The following is a 17,210-nucleotide window of genomic DNA, read 5'->3' on the forward strand; positions in this document are numbered from 1 at the left end:
GTTTGACTCAGCTTTCTAAGGTTAACTCCATGCTTCCTATTTTGCTGTTAAGTTAGGTGGAATTAGTCTCTCTACACAAGGATATTAACAAGAGTTTCAAGCGAAAACACACCTTTCCTAGCTCACAGTCTGGCTGAAAGGCAGTAAAAGTTAAGCTTCTATGTCGCTTTTGATTAGATTCCTAAGTGACTTAATGGAGAAATTTTCAAAGCATATTAAAGTCTCAAAGCAAGCAGGTGCCAGAGACTTAACAATGTGGATATTCAGAGCGGCCACTAAAGGGAGACCGAGAGCTGTACTTTCTAGTATGTGTTATATGCACAAGACATGGGAGCCCCTCTGAGCTCTCCCCAATATACGGCCACAAAATGGTTGGAATAAGGAGGGGCCATGTGGGCTCAGGGAGTATTTGTGCACAAAAAGTCTTTAGAGCACACATGGCAGGGGAGCACAATTCCACCCTGCTCATAGGCTGTGCAAACACTGCTCCTTGCTGCTCCTTGTTCCACTTACCTGCTCTATGCCTGAATATAAGGACCAGCAGCATAGAGATATATTCAATGCAAACTATGCTGTGGCTGCTGGAGAGGTCAGCTGCAGGGCTGAGGAAAGGGGCTGCATTTCTTTCAATGTAGGACTTCCAGTGTATATAAACAGCAGCACAGACCAGCTCAGATTCACAGCTTTTCTGTGGAAGAGGGCTGCTTGCATTCCTCTTTGATCATTGTTGTGAATGGGTTCAAACAAACACTGGCCTTTTTTTGAAGAGGCCTGGAATTAGGTTGCATCTTTCTATTATATTTTTTAACACTATGAATGCATGGCATATTATCCAGTCTAGATTTCGCCCAGAAAAAGAAGCTTCTGCATTTGAACCATCACTCCACATTGCCATACATAGGAGTGTGCATATCTGGGCACAGTGCTTTCCCTCCTCTTAGATGGGCTTGTGGAGGCAAGTGTCCACTTGTCAAAGTGCCTGCATCCTACCCTGCTTTCATTCACATTTGTCGCTGTCCACGGAGAATGCAAATTAAAGTAGCTTTCAAAAATCTAAGCATAGTGCTAGGCTTTTACATTGCGTTTCAGTGGATGCTCTGAGACCTCCTTTTGTCTGCCAGCAAAGCTCCCTCAAACAGAAGCAAGTGCAGAGGCAGAAAAAGCCTTCGTGAGCCCTCAGCTACAATTTAGCTGAGTAAAGCCAAGTCTTAAGAACAGCTCTCCCCTCCCATCTTCCTGTGGCAACAGAGAAACTAGTCCTTAGGGGGGTAACAAAGAACTCAGAGCTCCTGGTGAAGATTTGAGGCTTTGCTGTGGCTGCTTCAGAGCTAGTGAGAAAGAATGAGTTTTCTACCCAGTGATGAGCCATGCAGGGACAAAGCACTAATTGGACTGCAAACAGGCAGCATCACTAAGAGCTTTTGAAAACACCTAGGGCCTTTTCCCACCAGACCACAAATCTGTTGGAAGCATTTACACAGTGAAGGTTTTCTAGAATAAAAACCTTTAAGATGGGCAAGACTAGATGCATATTGTAATCTCACGTGCTTGTGCAGGAATGTTATGATCCCAGCCACCTCGACAAATCTCTCTTTCATAATCATACATATATGCACATGGATGGGGCATTTGTGAGAGAATGTGTATGAAAGACTATAATTTAGAAAGGACCATATGAAAACACTTCCTTTCAACTTATCCCTCTAAAAATGCATTTGGACTGGACTCCTTTTTGTTGGATGTTACAGAAATCATATGCAGGTAGGGATGAATGAATCTGTCCATTTCAGCTTCTCTTGGTTTTTCATTTTTTCAGCTCACCCCATTTCCACATCAATTTGTGAATTTTCCTTTAAAAGTTTATGTGAAAATCTGTATGCATTCTTGTTGCATTTTTCTTAAAATATACAATTTTGTATGCAAGTTCACCTTACACACACATCTTTGTAAGAAATTATTCCTAATATAATTTTGCACATTGTTCTCAATGCATTTTTGTGTCCACTTTTTGGTTGGAGAAGTGCAAATTTTGAAGAATGGAAAATATTTCATTTTGTTTACTGGTTTGGGAAGTGAGAATCAGGTTTGTATTTTCATGTAACCTGCCTAATTAATTTCTTCCTCATCTCTACCTACAGGTGGGGGTTGTCATTGTTCACCCTTCTTTTTTCTGCTCCCCTGATTCAAAAGCTGTGGCTATTCTGGGATAGGCCACTTACTTTAAATTACATGGGGGGGGGGAGTGGGAGTGGGTGTGTTATAACAGCAGAAAATCAGAAATAAATGCAAAAAAGCAATGCAAATAAATAGTATCAAATAGAAATTTGATAGCCTGTAGTGCAAATTATGCACACAGCAAACTGTTCTGTGACTGAGCATTTGCAAAGACGAACTTGACGTCTTCTCTTCTGCAAAAAGGAAGCAAAAGCCAGAGGGAATGACAGAGACAAGGGCAAAGCAGTCTCAGATGCAGCGTAACAACCCTGATGGGCATGTGCACCATCAGGTGCAGCGCTGTGACACGCAGGAAAGGAATCTTCAATATGGTGCTAGAGAAACTGCCCGTGCCCCCACCTTAATTAGAATGGCAATTGCACTTTTCAAAAGCCAGAAACCATTATTTGGAAAACAACTGCCCAGGCGAAAGCTGTTCTCTGTAACGTCCACGGGAAGGAAGGCTCAGCACGAGAGTGCGACTGTAAAGGCGAGGCTGATCAATACCAACTCTCAGAGAGGATCAAGCTGCAGAGCTTGCCAAAGGGCATGTAGCCCATCACAAAAGCGATGCAGGCAACAGCAGCAGAATAAAAAGCAACAGGTGGTTTTGGTGCAGTGCAGCTACACAGCAAACTGGCACCATACCTGCACCAGGTTTAGGCTGGTGCAGGCAGTTCCCTCACACAGGGCACCAAGCAAAGGAGGTGCATAATTATTATTATTTATAATAATACCTATACTGTGGAACCTTGGTTCTCGAATGCCTTAGTACTCGAACATTTTGTCTCCCAAACGCCGAAAACCCAGAAGGAACTGTTCCGGTTTTTGAACATTTTCCGGAAGCCAAACGTCTGATGCGGCTGTCGGCTATTGTTTCCGGGGTGCCTGCACCAATCGGAAGCCACGCCCTGGTTTTCGAACGTTTCAGAAGTCAAATATACTTCTGGAATGAATTATGTTTGAGAACCAAGGTCCCACTGTATTTAGATGAGTGGCTACTCAAAGTTGGGGTGTGCGCCCCAAATTTTGTCCTTGCTCATGGCACCATATTACCAAAGTCCGCCCCTGACCTTACCATACTAAGGAGCAGCAATGAAACAATCCCAGATTACTCTAGTGTAGAGCAAGGCAAAAATACTTTGATTTTGTGTGTGTGGATGTGTGCTCATTTTTCAGTGGAGGCTGGGCTATTGTTTGGGGAAGGGCAGATCTGGTTAAGCTCAGCTATAGTTTATCTAGCATCTATGTGCAAGGATAAATTAACCCAACTATATTGTCTATTATGAAGCTTGAATAGTTAATCTATGGGAGAGGTGGGGAACTTTTTGGGGGTGGCATTACCCTGGGAGAAAGCTTTCATGGGCCACATTCCAGCAGTGGCTGGCTCAGATCCAAAAGGGGTGGGGTGAGATGCACACAAAATCACATACCCTTAATATGCACATTCACATAGACACACAAGCAGTTACTTCTCATGGAAACAAAAGCATATATTTAATTTGCAGTAACTCTAGTCTCACCTTTCATTTTCTCTTAATTTCATGTATTTCATAAAATGTATGTACCACTTGGTTGCAGTAAAACCTCTGAACTGTTTACAATAAATATTAAATTTATCAGTAAAAACAGTCAAAAACATTTTTTAAAAAATAAGTAAATTTAAGAGAAAAAATGATTCAAATTCCTCAGACTCTTAGAAAAAAGTTTGAAAAGGAAAAGCTAACAGCCTTTGTCTCTGCTGACTATAGAAAAGGCAAAAAGAACTCGGTAATCCCAACAGAAGATTGCAAATAACACCAATGCACAGCTGAACTGCAAGCCCTGCCTTACAGCCAGTCAAAGACTCAAACTCCAAACTGCAATTGCTTCCCCAAAATTGCATGCGTGCAACTGCATATTGCATGGATGCTTGCGCTCCTGGAAATATGCAAAAAGTCTGCCTCTCTGCTGAGGCACTTCTCCCTTCTTGCAGAGAGAGGAGTTGCAATCATACACACTTTGCCCAACATCAGAACCTCATTTCCCTCTCAGCTGCTTCCTGCTGAACAACAGGGGGGGTGGAAGGGGCTCTAGAAGGCCAACTGTCCAGCTGCATTTGGCCCACAGGCCAAGCGTTCCTCACTCCTGATCTATGGGGGTTGTCTCCAGACTTAAAACGAAGAGTTCTGTGAAAAGGGGCAACTCACAGCCTTTGTAGATGTCTGTAGGTATCTGCACAGCTGCATAAGAGTAGTTAACCTTCGTTTTGAAGTTGGCATCTTCTGTGAACTCCAGTTTCAGGGAGTTGGACTTTTCTTTTTCAATTTCTTCTCCATCTGGATCTTCCTGGAGAGGAAAAAGAGGAGGCAAAAGTTCAGGTCAGTTTTATACAGAAGCAGCCAGCAAGCTGGTGCGGCAGATTGTATATGGCGTCTGCGGCTGAGTGGCAACCAATATGAAGAGTCCCCATTTTATCTGCTGGAGGCAGATAATATAGGAGGAACAGGATGGATAGGACTGTTTTTGTGTGGGCACACAGCTGTTGATTGACCATCATCATCACCCAACATAGGCTGCTGACATCATTGGCTCATGCCTGCATGGGATGTAACTGGCCATTCAGCAGCTACCTGCTTGCTCAGTGCTGACCTTATAGTGTGTATCTGAAGAAGTGTGCATGCACACGAAAGCTCATACCAAGAACTAACTTAGTTGGTCTTTAAGGTGCTATTGGAAGGAATTTTTTTATTTTGACTATGGCAGACCAACACGGCTACCTATCTACTACTTATAATTCCCATAAGAGCAAGGGCTTCATCTCACTTGACAGCAGCTCAGCAGAGGTAGCAATATATATGCTACCTGCCACAACACCTTACTGGCTGCTGTTTGTGGTATTGAAATAGGTCCCACCACAGTTCTGGACACCCCCCTGGTTGGTTATAGATGCCGTCCATGTTTAAAAAGAAAATGCTAGTATTTTCAGTAATTTCCATTTGAACATGGCAGCTGTGCAGGAAGATCCACAGCTAACTCTCCTTGTTCAGCAGGTAGATATTATTTTTAGTGCAGTCTTCTCTTGAGCATGAGAAATCCGGTTCTTTAGTTCAGTTCTGAATTGGACACACTCAACTTATAGTTCATGGACTTGATCACCACAGGACACCGCTGCTAGCAGTTTTTCCCTTGCAGCCAATGGTCCTGGCCCATTCCCTGGAGTGTGCGTTGCTGGGAAACCAGGACATTTATACTTCTGAGCCCTCTTCAAGTAAACTCCATAGCAACAGCAGGAGCAGCAGGAGCTGTGCCTGGAAGGGGCTGGGAGTGGAAGAGCTGCTAAATCTTTTTTAAATGCAGCCTTTGTGCGTCAGGTTGAGGTGGCTTGTAAAGCAAACTGGTTGAGAAGATGCACTGATTCCTGGCTCATTTCTTGGCTCTGTTTAACCTTGCCTCTCTGTTTTCAGTAGCATGGCAGGTATTAAATCAGACAAAAACCCCTTGAAAATCAATTAGCAGCAAAAGGCGACTATCAAAGAACAAATTAAAACTGAGTGGAGCTTAGTGCTTTGTCAATAAGCAATGCAAACAATATTTAATTATGGTAGAGAGAGATGGCAAACTCCCTGCTGCTGAGACTGGAATATGCGCAGGTTCTTTCACACTCCACTTCTCTCTCCCTTCCCTGTACAGATTGCCACAGCTTTGGCAGTCAAATCGAACAAACTGAGGGCTCTTTTGTTCTTTGTATGAGGCGATTTAATCTGTTTGGAGAAGCAAACATGCTTTCTTCCTGGAGCAGTAGAACTGAGAAATCTTGATCAGCCAGTGCAGGCAAGAAGAAGATGTGCAGGACATGGCACTTCCGAATCCAGCCTTTCCCAACTTCAGCTTGTTTGGACAGGGTATGGGGGGAAGTGGCTCATGGGAGGAGCTGCAGTGGGGAAGTGGCTGGCAGTGAGAGCTAAGCACACCTCTTATCCAAACACTTCCCCTCTGAAAGATGCTTTCTTCTAAGCAACGGTTTGTTTGTTACACATGTTTGGTGTGTTAGACACAGAGGTGGGTTAAAAAAAGAGAGAGTGAAACTTAATAATTCATTGTGGCAGGGTCAAGAAGGTCACAGGGTCCTCACCTTTATTCTAGTCAATGTTTTTAGTGGGCTAGAGGAAAGCCATGGTTTGGCTATGATTCTATGGAACAAGAGATGGAGCTTTAAGTTGCTATTAGGAGGCTCCTCCTTCTCCTCCTACGCCAATAATTCAAGCATTGTAAAGGACAGTTCTATCAAAAGCCATTAGCTATGATACCTAACTGGAACCTTCAAGTTCAGTATACTTCTGAATACTAGATGCTGGCTGGAGATAGGTAACAGAGGAAAGCTGCTGCATTCAAGGCACACTTTTGGACTCCCAGCTGACCACTCGGCCAAATCAGACACCGGGCTAGATGTTCTCATACTACCCACAGTGGGCATTTGCAAGAAAGCCCTTCTACTGTGACTTTTCTGACTCAGAAAATATATCACAGGAATTTCTGTAGGTGTGAAATTCATTTTAACCCTGAATAAATTTCTGTCCCTAGCAATTATGCCACCTTGCTATCCAATGTTTCCCTCCTCGTATTATAAGTGGGTGTATAAAATAACTCCCTGCAATAAAAATGAACCTGGCTACTAGTCACAATGGCTGCAGGCTATCTCCAGGATGAGGGGAGGCATGCTCGCAATCACCAGTCACTTGGGAACAATAGCTGAAGAGAGTTATTGTCCTTGCCCGCGGGCTTCCCATAGGCATGTGGCTAGTCCCTAGGGAAAGTAGGGGGTGGTATTATGTAACTGTTACACAGATTATACCCATTAAAATTAGTGGGTTTCAGTTAGTTAAGACCATTGACATCAGAGTCTATTCTAAGTAAAAGAATACAACCCAGGATGCTGGGCTAGATAGGCATTTGGCCTGATCCTGCATTGATTTTCTTAACTATTTATCCCTTTCATTCATTTCTTCCTTGGCTTCTATGTCCCATTCCACTCATGTCATGGCTGTGGGCTGCTGGTGAAGGAGCATGTGTGTTTACTGTAATAGATTTAGCTGTATGTTCATTGTCACCTTCAAACAATTCTAAGAGGAATGCTTTCTATTTACAAAAAGCATGCCTCCTCCCTAGCATATGGCATTTAACTTAAGAGTTTGCATCACCTATCATTTATTAGAAACTTTACTCATTTATCTAGGTATAGTATACAGTGGTACCTCAGGTTACATACGCTTCAGGTTACATACACTTCAGGTTACAGACTCTGCTAACCCAGAAATAGTACCTTGGGTTAAGAACTTTGCTTCAGGGTGAGAACAGAAATCGTGCTCCGGCGGTGCGGCGGCAGTGGGAGGCCCCATTAGCTAAAGTGGTGCTTCAGGTTAAGAACAGTTTCAGGTTAAGAACGGACCTCCGGGACGAATTATGTACATAACCAAAGGTACCACTGTATAGGCCTGTAGGTCTATCCCTTTCAAAAGCCTGTTGTTATCATAGCTTCCTCTCATAGTCTTCTCATGCAGTTGCTGAGTTTAGTAAGAAAGCTACATATTGCAGTTAGCTATTTTGCAATTTCATATTTGAGTTCCTTCAGAACTCTCAGATGAATGCCATCTGGTCCTGGTGACATATTACTCTTTCATTTATTTGCTCTTCTGACATGTCAATTTGTGACAATTTCTTTTGCTGCTGGTATCTCCCTGATGTCATCTGCAGTGAAGATTGATGCAAAGATTTCCTGCACCAGAGGTTCTCTGCACTGACCATAACTTTCTTTAATGTGCTTTTACCCTAATGGCTCTAGCCATTTCCTAGCAGACGTTCAGTTTTTTTATCTGCCTTGGGAATATTTTTTTCTGGGGTGGGAAGGGAGCACATAAAGGTTTTTTTGAGCAGCTACTCTTGAAATGTGCTTGGCTGATTTCCCTTACTACAGATACACACTGCCAAAATTTGTCCTTTTGGCTGTTTTTATTTATGCATTGCATTTCCTTCAACAGCCTCATTTCACTACCATCGATTCCTGCTGGGATTCTTTCCGATTGTTTGCAGCCTTCCTTAAAATTGGAAGTGAATGCTTATTTAAATCCAGGGTTATGGTATATATGTATAGCTCCCATGCAACTTTTATTCATTTTGCATCTGCAATGCATTCCTTTCAGCTGCCGTGTGTGAGGCCAAGTGCTGTGGCAGTGCCTCATCTCATGCGCCACACCTACTTACATGGAAACTCTCTGATAATTTGTAACAAAAGGCTTCATCTGTGACACTGAAAGCTAGATATATTTTCTAAACAATAGCCAAAACCTTCTTAGCAAAAGAGTACTTTTGTGCCAAGTAAAAAATGGAGGCACTGTTTGCAGAAGACTAGCATTTCTCTAGGACTTTAAAGACAGCAACTGAAATAACTAATGGGGAGGAAAATGTCCCTGTACGTATATAAGCTTGTTTTCTGCTTCTGCATGCCAATTCATAGCTTCAAGATTTGGGTTGGAGAAATACAATGGGACAATGATTGCATATCAATTAATTGTTTGGGGGAAGATTTCCGTTTTGCATATGCCTTTCCTAACAGTATCTGCAAGCACTCATTTGCATCTGCCCTCTTGCTGAATATGCCTTGAAAAGATTTGATCTAGGACCCAAGAAATGAAATACAGATGAATTTTATCTGCCCCCTTCAGTTTCAATACTTTTATAGTTCAGTACCACATGTTATGTGTGTGAATCTGCAGTCACCAGGGCTAGAAACTTTACTGTAATTCTATATTGTATTCATAACCAGTGGCTTACAAGGAGCAATCTTCCCTGCGCTAAAGCATCATACAGGAAGAGGCTTTACTCCTACACTGTGGAGCTCCTTATCTGTACAGCTTTGGCAGGAACCATCCCTGCTACTTTCAGGCATCTTCTGAAAGCTGTGCTGCTTAGACAGGCCTGCATTATATGAATTTTTCTTTAAACCAACTAGTGTCTAATGTTTTTAATTGTGTTTAATATATATTTATAGATTGATTTTATTGCATTTTATATGTTGAATGCCTCCTTGTTATAGTCTATGAAAGAGCAGATTATGAATTTATTATTATTAATTTCATTTCTACCACTTTATATTTTTAAGGGAAAAAATATTGAAGTGTTTTATTATTATAACACGTTGAAACATCAAATAAAACAATGCAGAAAAAAACATTACGGAGGAAAGTCTGATATAAAGTATACATTCATAGCAACATTAACAGGAAACTAAAACATTTACTAAAAAAAACCAGAATAATACATTACAAAGCAGGTCAACTACAGAACACACATTTAACACAGCAAAATTAACAAAAACAAATTATCTTCGACATTTTGAAGGAAAACATTACCATTCCAGTTTGGTATTGTCTACTCTACACCAAGGGTAGGCAAACTAAGGCCCAATCCGGCCCAATCGCCTTCTAAATCCGGCCTGCGGACGGTCTAGGAATCAGCGTGTTTTTACATGAGTAGAATGTGTCCTTTTATTTAAAATGCATCTCTGGGTTATTTGTGAGGCATAGGGATTTGTTCATTATTTTTTTCAAAATATAGTCTGGCCCCCCACAAGGTCTGAGGGACATTGGACTGTCCCCCTGCTGAAAAAGTTTGCTGACCCCTGGTCTACACTATCTGGCAGTGACTCTCCAGGGCTCATGACTAGATTATTTACCAGCTCTTCCTGGAGATGCTGGGGATTGAACTGAGGACCTTTTGTATGCCATACATGTGTTCTACCACCAAGCTATAGCCCTCCCTCTACTATTTGTTAGAAAGCTCTGGTACCTGCTGGAGCTCAATATGTGGCCAATGGATCACTTTCAGTTTGGAAAGCCATAAATTGTCGAAGCCTAATTTAGATTCTCAGACGTCAGGGCTAGGACCTGTTTTATCTATGCACAGTGCCTAGTTAAGTGTTATACACTTCTGAAAATATTGTATCATAACTGTTTAGCAGCAAGATGTTCAAGCTTTCTTTGCTGGCAGAAAGCCAGGCTAATATTCTGTTGTATTCTGTCATCATCTCTCTACTGATGCTCTGGACACAGACTGGAATCATAAATGACATTGAAAGCATTGGAGGAAAGGCTAATTTTAGCCCACTGAAGTATAACTGTGTAGCTAGCAGCAGAGACCTCCTTCCTGGATGCCATCCTCACAAACAGCAGGTTAGAACAAACTTATTTTTTCATGCTTTGTGTCAGAATGAAATAATTTGTTAAAAAGAGAAAGGTTAAATTAAGTTATTCTGGACTCTGTGGCACAGAGCAGAACAGTCAAATTGTAAGAAGAGCTAAGCTTTCTTTAGTTCTGACCCTTTGCTGTGAGAAAAGAAAGCACTCATTGCATGACCCATTTCCCTCTGCATAGCTTCTGCTTTATAGCAATCTGCTGTATGAGACTGCAGGTTTGTCCACACTTGAGCATTCATTAGCTCCATTTGAATACACACATGTATTTGAATTTGTATACGAGAAGTAACTTTGGTCTTTACTGCTCACACTGTCATGCAAACTATGCAAATTAAATAGAGGCACACACAGCTGCAAACACACAGTACAATGCAGTGTGGACAAGGCCTGTGAGAGATTTCCAGGGCAATTTGGCTTGCATCTGACTCCTCAATCTACACCAAATCTTTTCTGTTCCGGAACAGCTCTTGAAAAACTGGAGTGTGCTATATGATCTGCGAATTCTAACTGTTTGAGAGTTAGCCTCCCAACAGGTTGGCTACTGCCAGAGATCCAGCCAACGGTGCCATAAAGGAAAAAAGAAAGAAAAAGACACACAAGTAATTATTATGAACTAAAATGCTCATCTGATTTCAAAAAAGTTTTCCCATTGATTCTAACCACTGAATCTTTGCAGTCAAGTAGAAACGCCAAGAGGGGCTTTAGAAAGAAAAGTCCAGATAATACAGCTTCTGCTCTCAATCTTCTCCAAGCGTATTTCACACCTGATGGTTCTTTCTGATTGCAGCTGCAACAATCAGATGCATTTGAGACAACAGAAGCAGGCCTCAGGTCAGGTCTTCAAGAGAAGAACCGCTTTGTTTGATCTGGCATAAAGCCCATCTAGTCTTCTGTGGCGGCTGGACAGATGACATCTCAGACTGATGCTGCGTAACAGGGCAGGAAGCAGAAAGCTCAGAGACCTCCAAGGCTATACAGTAATACTTGCTCTGCATTCTGATGGTGATGCCTCTCAGAAGCATGACAGACAGAAGCAAACAAAATGTTCCTTTAATACAGTGGCCGGAACCAGCACTAGCCCCGTGGTAAAGGGGGATAAGATTTGGACAAAAGTATGCAAAATCAGTTGTGGATGGTGTGTTGGGACTGCGCCCTCACCTGGCCTCCTTCTGCCTGAGTCGCAGCTGCAAAACAGGTTGGCAAGGGTGGGGGGCAGTGAGGTAGGCATGGTGAAAATGTTAGAATTCCTGCTCCGTGGTTGCAGTCATGGAGTTGTTGTCTATCACATGACGGTATATGTTTTGACTCCACAAAGTGGGAAGTGACAGAGACAGGACGTTTGTGTTACTGTGTTCCGTGAAGTGGGACTATTGTCCTTTGTTCTTTCTCTTTGCTGTCTGATGCTAGAGAGAGAGGGAGCAATGTTGCAGTGCTCTGTGTGTGTTTATATGTAAATAAAGTAGATTAGCCAAACTGCTGAGTTGCTGAGGTCTGCCATGCAAGCTGTGAAGACTCTGTAGATCCCTAAGTGTGCCAGTGTCTGTTGGCATTGGTCGCTGTGATGTTTGGGCAGAAGAAAGCTTTTGAAGCTCCCAAACAATCGACCAGGAGGGAGGGAACATGCCAGTCGGGCATGTGTCTCTACAAGGGTCCTACTCAAGTGTAGGATGAGCTCCTGACAGAAAACATGCCAGCAGGAGCAGCAGATAGGCTCTCCCAGTGCATCTGCACCTTGCCAACCTGACCACCTTTCCTCCCTCATCTCTCCCTCCATCCTAGCATGCAGCAGTGACTTAGCCAAAGGGCAACCAGGTGAGCAACGCAAGACTGCTGCTCTCAGTATTAGAGATGTAACATAGAATCCTCTGGACTCCCACTGAGCAGCAGGTGTAGCAAAGGTGCTCCACAGAGCAAAAGGCCCTACAGAACCGTACTATCATATAGACAAGTCCAGGGCTGTTAAAGGCACAGCTCAGCATTTCTGAAAGGACAAGCACTGACTGCTTTGGGGATCAAATACACTAGTACTCTTTGGCAACAGAGACTTCATTAGGGACCTCATCCTCTAGGGCAGTGCATTTGCATTGTGCAGCGGCAATCAGCAAGAAGACACTTATGAGCTAGAAGGTGTAGGGAGTTTTAAAAGTTTCCAATCTAGTAAAATCTAGTTATATTTAATAATAATAATTAATAATAATAAAAAATTATTATTTATACCCCACCCATCTGGCTTGGTTTCCCATAAAATAGACAATGGTATAGTTTATGAAATTATGTATAAAGTCAGTTTCAAACTGAAAGCTTCCCTTTTGAATCAATGAATGTAATGAAATGGAAGATAATTTACGGCCTTGAAACTGGTACACACCAAGTATAAAAGCCGCATAGTAAAAGTACAGAAGGTTATTTTTGTGTGCGAAAAGAGCTGAAATAGGATTGTATGAATTCATTAAATACATGTTCCTCTGAACAATGCCACCTGCACAAGCTTGTGTGATTGGTTAGCTATCCTAGACTGCAGAGTATTTCTGTGTCAGGTAGGTCCTCTTGTTGCTCATAATAAAGAATTCATCCTTACTTGAGCATTCAGTTTGCAAAATGATTTGGAAAAAAAGTGAATGATTCTTGCATCCCCGATCAGGGATAGTCCCAAAACACTAAACCTAGGGATGGACAAATAGGTCAGCTTTGGTTTCTCTCAGTTTCTCATCCCCCCCCCCCCCCAGTTTCAAGCACAGTTCTCCCACATTTCCACATCAGTTTCCTCCTTGCTCCATATGTGCAAAAAAGCTACACAGTGGTGACCTGAATCTATGGAAACACTGGTAGGGATGTATGAGGGGAACCAGAAGTGGACTGGTGAGAATACAGATTGGAGCCAGGAGGTGGTAATCCAGTCATGCAAGCCTACAGCTTCTTTCTTCTGTCCTGCTCCTAATAGTATCTAGCATGCACATAACACCCGAAGAAGCAGCCTTGGTCAACGCAGCCTCCAGGAACAGGCCAAATGATCCTGCACACCTGCCCCTCCCCTGCTACCTGTGTGGATCCACAGCTAAAGCACCTCCATGCTTGCAAGCGGCTTATTTATAGCAGATGACATTTCCTTAGGTAAGAGGTTGCCACTTACACCAGAAGGAGCGAAAGCGTTACATTTCTAAAATCAGCCCCTGCCCTCCCTGCCACGTCATGCCTGCCCCTGACAGGTGCCAATTATGGCATCGCACCACTGTAGACACAAGCAAGGGAGCAAACCGCCCACTCTGCAGTTCGTCTCAAATGACAGAGCCTAACGATATAATTGGAGTGATGTTGAGGAGGAGAGCAGAAAGATAAGAGGCAGCAATTTAATCCTGCAGGTGTGTAAAAGGGAGAGTGTGGGGAGAGCTAAAGAGGATAAGTATTTCTGTACATTGTTTCTGTGCTGCAGAGAAAACTGCACAGACACTCAGTGCTGCCACTCTGCACCCCATAATAGGCAGTGGCCATATCTGAGGCCAGCTGTGACTACAAGCAAGGCAAGATCAGGCATTAGAGGTGGTTCAGTGGACTGCAGCTTGCATGGCCCTGTTTCTGAAGAATGGATGGGGGAGAAATTTCATTCAGTTCACATTTAAAGGGGAATTTGTCCAATCTGCACTTTCCAAAACTATAAGCAAACCGAAACCCAGAAAATGTGGGTTACTCTATCTGAGTAATGTGCATAATGTGTGCATAAAAATGCATAAAAATGCATATACAGTATTTTCTAGCGTATAAGACCCACACCCCCTGCCACTGGGAAGTGGAGCGGATTTCCGAGCCGGACTGTAGACTGGTTTTTTTTTTTTAAAAAAATTGGTGTGCGTTGGAAGAGGGGTAGTCCTTATATGGCGAGTATATCCCAAACTCTATATTTTAACTGGAAAAGTTGAGGGTCGTCTTATACGCCCAGTCGTCTTATACGCCAGAAAATACGGCATTTGTGTAAATGGATAAACTGTATTAGAATGGACAAAATTGCACACACAATTGTATATATTAGGAGAAATCTGCACCAAAAAGTTGATGAACTTCCATGAGGATTTTCTTCTTCTTCTAAGAATAACCACTGACTGATGGGGAGAACTTAACTTAAGTCTGGCAAAATGAGAAACTGAGAGAAACCAAAGTTGACAGATTTGCGCATCCCTGCTTAAAAGCACCACTGGGCTGGCACTATGTACCTCTTGGCTTCTTAACATTTTACATTTTTAAGGTGGAAATCAAGGCCACAATAGACATAATGTGGAAGATTTTTCATTGGTGCTCAATAAAAAAAATAGCAGTCACAAAGTACTTCAACCTTCACCAGAGCCTCAGCACTAGGACGGAAGATCAATCCTTCTCAGCCTTGCCGTTTTCCCAGTGAAAATCATCTCATCCCCATGCAGCTATTAGCTTTGATGGAGGAAAATTCAAGAGTCTGTATCGTGTCATATATCCCCAGCAATCCCCAGCAGAGCTAATAGCAGCTTGGTAGAAGGGGGTGATTTAGATCGGGAAAATGGCACAGGATTAAAGGGTTAATTATACCCATCCTCCAGTGTTACTGCCAAAAAAACAAAAACCTAAAAAACTGACTCCCTGCTCTGAAGTGGTGATGGTGGGGAATCCACTTCAGAATTTTTGCATATCAGATCAAAAATCTCCTGTGTCCTTTTGGGATCTCTTTGCAAATACATGCACCATAGAGGCAAACTTTTCAGAGAGCTGATTGGCTGTGGCTCCCTGCCAAGTATAAACCAGTTTTTTCTGTTGAATAATATGTGAAATTACCTTTAGAAGAAAAGACTAAAGTTTCAATCATTAAGCATATTGTTATGCTCATCTGCCTTTTTTTTTAACATTAGCTTCTTTATTTATTAAATTTCTGTACAGTGGTACCTCTGGTTACGTACTTAATTCGTTCCGGAGGTCCGTTCTTAACCTGAAACTGTTCTTAACCTGAAGCACCACTTTAGCTAATGGGGCCTCCCACTGCCGCTACCCAATTTCTGTTCTCATCCTGAAGCAAAGTTCTTAACCCGAGGTACTATTTCTGGGTTGGCGGAGTTTGTAACCTGAAGCGTATGTAACCTGGAGCATATGTAACCCGAGGTACCACTGTACTGCCCTTCATCCGAAGATCACAGGACAGCTTACAATATAAAAACACAGAATATGTAGCATAGCAACAAACAAAAACAATAGCCCCTCTACAGTTTAAAGGGCCATCAATTGTTTAATTGGCCATTAGTTCCCTGCAGTGATTATCTCATTTCGCCAAACAGATGGAGTGACTCTGCAGAGCTTCAAGACCTACTATCACTTCAAGTTGTGACATAACACCGTGTCCAGGCACATTATTGGTTGAGGGGGAGGTGACTACCACCACTGGGTATCATGGGGCCAGCCAAGAATGCCACTGGGAATGATATTGTATGGTGAAACAGCATCATTCCCAGGGGTGTTCTGTCCCAGAAATGCAGCAGGACTGCTAGAGGCACCAAGTTGCCGCTTGCCATGTTGGAAAGCCTTTTTTATTATTATTAAGAAAAGGAAAGAAAGGAAAATAAAAATGCTTGACCAAGAGTCACCCTGAAAAGTTGCCAAAAATTCTCACCCAGTTTTGTTGGGCGACAGATGGTCTCACCTGGTAAAAGGCAGCTCCCGAAATCCCATTCCAGACAAAAAAAGGAATGAAAAAAGAAAATTGAGGTGGGGGGAATATTTGGCCCCGTTTGAATCAAGAGCAAAGAGCAATCTCCCTAACAAAATATGTACCTGGCGATTTCGTCACCAACTAATGGAGTTTTAGCAGTGATTCTGGCTCCATTAATCCTCTCTGGTCTAAGCTTCCAATTATACAGTAACACTCCTTTGGAAGCAGTTCCCACTGAAATCAAATTATTTCCAAGTAAATGTAGGGTTCTGCTTCTCTCCCACAAAGAAAAGAATGGGAATTTAGTGTGAAATGAGAGATTGCTTAAAATGCCGAACATTCTGAAGAGAGGGGAAGGAACTTCTTAAATTTGCTCATTCTGTGAAGCTGAAAAAAAGACCCAGCTACCCAAATCCTGAAATGAAAGAGAGTATTTTATATCATTTCTTTCCTCTAGATCTTTACCCTTCATCTACACTCAGCACTCCCAGAGAGTCCACAGACTTTTCTTCTCCAGTTGTAAAATCCAGCTTGCCAACAGGGAAGATTGGTCAGGAAGAAGAAGAAGAAGAGTCTGGATTTGATATCCTGTTTTATCACTACCTGAAGGAGTCTCAAAGTAGCTAACAGTCTCCTTTCCCTTCCTCCCCCACAGCAAACACTCTGTGAGGTGAGTGGGGCTGAGAGACTTCAGAGAAGTGTGACTAGCCCAAGGTCACCCAGCAGCTGCATGTGGAGGAGCGGAGACGTGAACCCAGTTCACCAGATTACGAGTCTACCGCTCTTAACCACTACACCACAAAGTAAAAAAAGCTAGTTTTAGTCTGCACGTATGGCCTGCACAGATGAGTTATGAAGCTGTTGTATTCCTTATCTCTGCACCACTTCTCAGCTGTTACTGGGCATTCCTGTAAGTCAACAAGATGAGTGACCCGCTGCAGTCTGTCCAATACACTGCCAGGGCTGTGCTGCTGAAAATGATTCAACTTAGCAACACGCCTTGCAATGATCACACTGCCCCTTGTTGAAATTGTCATTTCATAAAGAAGTTGCATGTTGTTTTCCTTAGAGTAGAAATGGGCCAGAGCCTGGCCCAATAACAC

General features: G+C 42.7%; 1 protein-coding gene across 4 annotated transcripts in view; it reads right to left on the reverse strand.

Moving 5' to 3' along the window:
* The window catches only part of CACNA2D2 (calcium voltage-gated channel auxiliary subunit alpha2delta 2), a 543,624-nt gene that overhangs the window by 151,550 nt on the left and 374,864 nt on the right, over window positions 1–17,210 (reverse strand). For all 4 annotated transcript variants that reach the window (XM_083488666.1, XM_083488665.1, XM_083488664.1 and 1 more), the window contains one exon: window positions 4,404–4,542. In XM_083488666.1, the coding sequence (XP_083344792.1) occupies window positions 4,404–4,542 (139 nt within the window). The remainder of the gene's footprint in view (window positions 1–4,403; window positions 4,543–17,210) is intronic.

The sequence above is a fragment of the Podarcis liolepis genome (assembly GCF_965112155.1).
Source record: "Podarcis liolepis genome assembly, chromosome: 2".
Classification (NCBI taxonomy): domain Eukaryota; kingdom Metazoa; phylum Chordata; class Lepidosauria; order Squamata; family Lacertidae; genus Podarcis; species Podarcis liolepis.